At 34.6% G+C, this 3,797-nt stretch overlaps 1 protein-coding gene across 1 annotated transcript; it reads right to left on the reverse strand.

Moving 5' to 3' along the window:
• Window positions 1-1,819: 1,819 nt before the first annotated feature.
• On the reverse strand, window positions 1,820-2,473 carry LOC109164623 (transcription repressor OFP16-like). Its single transcript, XM_019313179.1, has one exon. The coding sequence runs from the start codon at window positions 2,418-2,420 to the stop codon at window positions 1,893-1,895; it is 528 nt and encodes a 175-aa protein (XP_019168724.1). The 5' UTR covers window positions 2,421-2,473; the 3' UTR covers window positions 1,820-1,892.
• Window positions 2,474-3,797: the final 1,324 nt, after the last annotated feature.

The raw sequence follows: 3,797 nt of genomic DNA on the forward strand, positions 1-3,797 counted from the left end.
ATATATATATATATATATATATATATATTTTGCTCTGTTTGACCCATCTAGTTAAAAGTTAGCTAAAATTGAAAGTTAAAAAAATTAATAGCTAATAAACTAAGTGAAATTAAAGTGTTTTGTAAAATTAAGTGTTGAATTAGTTGATAAGTGTAAAAAGATATAAAAGGATAAGTTAAGATAAGATTTTGATTAATGAAGGGTAAATGTTATCATTTTTGTAAATTAATAAAGTTAATTAAAAAAGAAAAAAATTTAAAAGTCAATAACTTATTTTAAAACGTACGGTACTAAGTTACTCCGTATTATTTTAAATTTTTTATCTTTTACCCAACTGAACTTGTTTATTTGTAATTTAAAATAAGCTACTCCGTATAAGGTTTATCAGAACCACAAATACAACTTTACTCAAAAGTTACTTTTACGCCACTAAGGTGTGTTTGGAAACCCGGAAAATGATTTTTGGAAATCATTTTTCAAGTTTTTGGTGTTTGGCTAGGCAAGGAAAATAGGAGTCAAAGTCAATGAAAAATCATCTCACTTTTCCGGAAAATGACTTCCGCTTTATTTTGGGGGAAGTCATTTTCCATCTTTACTCAACGTAGCAATTGTCACCTTCATGCCTCCATCTCCACTTGCCATCTCACTTTCCGATATCAGAAACCAGTGAGAACTGGTTTCCGACTGCGGAAACTAGAGAGGTTTCTGCATGGAGACCAGTCTCACTAGTTTTCGCATCGGAAACTTGTGAGAACTGGTTTCCGGTTGTGGACGGAAACCAGTGATGAAATGAGATATTTTTGATTTTTTTGAATTTTTTTATCAGTACATTTTTTTTTTTTGATTTGTGTAGAAATGGAAATGGTTGTTTTGAGTTCATGTGCTTATTTGTTTTGATTGAATTACTCTAATTTTCTGAAGAGTAAATACTTAAAATGGTCTCTCGACTATAGCTAAATTTACAAATTGGTCCTCAACTTTCAATTTTAACCAATTAAGTCCTTAACTTTGCAATTTTGACACGATTTGGTCCTCCATCTATTTGACCATTTGTTGACCATGATCGACGATCTCCATAAGAACCTTTAGCTCTCGTCGGAGCACGTGGAGGCCTCCAGGATGATGTTGCACTGGTTCGAAAACACGTCGTCTTCTTCGCTCCGGTACGAACTCAACTACATTGAATCCAAAGGGAGGATGAAGAAAGGCGACCGGAATTGGTAGATTGCTTTCGGCAGTGGATTCGAATGTAACAGTGCGGTCTGGAAATGCAACCGGTACCTTAAAAAACCGATGATGGACCATGAAAATCACAGTCAACATACGGTCAAATAGACATGGGACCAAATTGTGTTAAAATTACAAAGTTAAGGACTTAATTGGTTGAAATTGAAAATCGAAGACTAATTTGTGAATTTAGCTATAGTCGAGGGACCATTTTGGGTATTTATTCTTTTCTGAATTGCAAGTCAAAGAATAAGTAAAACAGCAGAGCATAAAATTTTAGGAATAAGAAGTATTAGAAGAACACATCAGGTATAAAAAAAAAATGAACTTATCAAATAATATAAAAAATAAAAAGTAATTAAAGAAATAAAAATAATTGAAATATATTATTTTGATCATTTTCCTATTTTCTGGTAAATGAACCAAACATACAAAAACAATTTTAATATTTTCTGAAAAATGAATTTTTCATAAATCATTTTCTTGCTTTCCAAAGGAACCTTAAATAATAGTTGTTTAGAACACTACATGGATTTGTACGTTTAGCATTTAATATAATTTGTATACCAAGTGTACGTACGTTGTGGTTGGATATGATATGATGGAGTGACGGCGGCAGCGCGGCGGGGTTGTTCTTTTGCTTCTGCTTTCCTCGATCGGCTCAACTACAGTCCGATCGACGACGGTGATGAAACTAGAGATACAATGAGGTCGGAGAAAGCTCCCACGATGTACTTGTGAGTGTGTTTAGGATTGAGATTCAGGTAACAAAGTAGAAGGCTGTGCAAGAAATCCGAGTCCGTTGACTCGTGTGCTTCCACCATTTCTTGCATTGACCGCCGGAAGTCGGCTAACGGGTCCGGGGAATCAGTTTGAACAGCGACCCCGCCGGAGATTAGGGGTGTGGGGTTGGGAGAAGGAGATTCCGATGAGTCAACGATGGAGTTTGAGCGGCCGGGGGAGGAGAAGAAGAAGCGTTCGGAGGCTAAAACGGTGGAGAATAACTCGTCGTCGGTAGTGGAAGCAGAAACGGTGGGGGCATAGAGGGAATAATTGAAGTTGTTATTAATAGAAGAGAGAGGTTTGTTGGGTTCCAGTTTTCCTTTGTCATCATGGTCTTCTATAGAGAGAGTAGTAGTCCTCAGAAGGCATTTGAAACAATGGGAGAAGTTTTTCAGAAAGATATTTGACATGCTACCAGCTGCGGCCTGCTCGCGGCGGTGTTTTTTAATCTTTGAGTCTTGTTAGGCCGTGTGGTTGGACATATAGAGCACGCGCGTGTGTATATATGCTATGGAGTATTAAAGGGCGTTTGGTTGGACCGAATCACTTAAGAGATAAAGGAATTGTAAGTCAGTTAGAAAGAATAAGATTGAATAAAATTACATAGAGGGATAAAATTATTTGAAATGAAAAGAAAAAAGTAGTATAAAAATTAAAATGTCTTTATATATAGTAATACTACTAATAATAAAGGGTAAAACATTCTTTTTCTTCCTTTTTTTTTAGGGCGTGCAAACTTCGATAAATTTTTGGTTAACTGACAAAGTTCAGTTAACTATTTTTGGAATAAGGTTCAAATTGGCCACTGAACGAACAAAAAGTGCAATTAGGCCACTGAACACTCCAAAAACGTGCAATTAGGCCACTGAACTCTCCAAACGTATGCAATTTCACCGGATAGCAGGTTACCATCAATTTTAGCAGGTTACCTGCTTACGTGGCAGCTGAGTTGGTATTTTTAATAATTTTTAAATAATTTTTAATAATTAATTTTAATAATAAATTTTATAAAAAATTGAAAAAAAATTAAATAAAAAATAAAATAAAGTCGTTTTTATTTTTTAAAAATTTTTTTAAATAAAAATTTATTATTAAAATTTATTAAAAATGATTTAAAATTTATTAAAAATGCCAACTCAGCTGCCACGTAAGCAGATAACCTGCTAAAATTGAGGGTAACCTGCTATCAAGTGAAATTGCACATTTTTGGAGTGTTCAGTGGCCTAATTGCACTTTTTTTTTCGTTCAGTGGCCTAATTGCATTTTCAGGTTACGTTCAGTGGCCAATTTGAACATTATTCCACTATTTTTTAACCGAACTTTTTCGATTAGGTTAATGGTTAAAGGTTTTTAAAATTTCGGTTAACGATTAATTTAGTTCGAAATTGTCGGTTAACCGAATTAACTGAACGGTTAATCGTAATTTTAAATTTATATAAATAAATAATCATATATATATATATATATTGAAAGGTTCCTGTGCGGTGAATGCTTCCCGTGCGGATGTGCGGATGATTAATGTGCGTGAGATTTGTACTCAATGTGCGTGAGTGTTGTGCTTAATGTGCCTGAGATTTCTACTTAAATGTGCGTGAATGTGTAAAATGCAGCAGAAAATATTGATGTCAGCTTCTTCCCCATCCCAGTAGCCATTTTTCCCCTCCCTGATGATGATGATGCGGAGGTGGGCTATGGTGGTTAAAAATTATGAGAATAATACAACAGAAATCCACACCTAGCTGCTGTGCAAATTTTACTGTGAGTGCGTCATTTATATAAACATTCAA

This window comes from Ipomoea nil, unplaced genomic scaffold, assembly GCF_001879475.1.
Source record: "Ipomoea nil cultivar Tokyo-kokei standard unplaced genomic scaffold, Asagao_1.1 scaffold0117, whole genome shotgun sequence".
Classification (NCBI taxonomy): Eukaryota; Viridiplantae; Streptophyta; class Magnoliopsida; order Solanales; family Convolvulaceae; genus Ipomoea; species Ipomoea nil.

What these genes read in the sequence shown, in the direction of transcription:
- LOC109164623 (XM_019313179.1), bottom strand. Translation starts at nt 2,420, where the DNA reads ATGTCAAATATCTTTCTGAAAAACTTCTCCCATTGTTTCAAATGCCTT.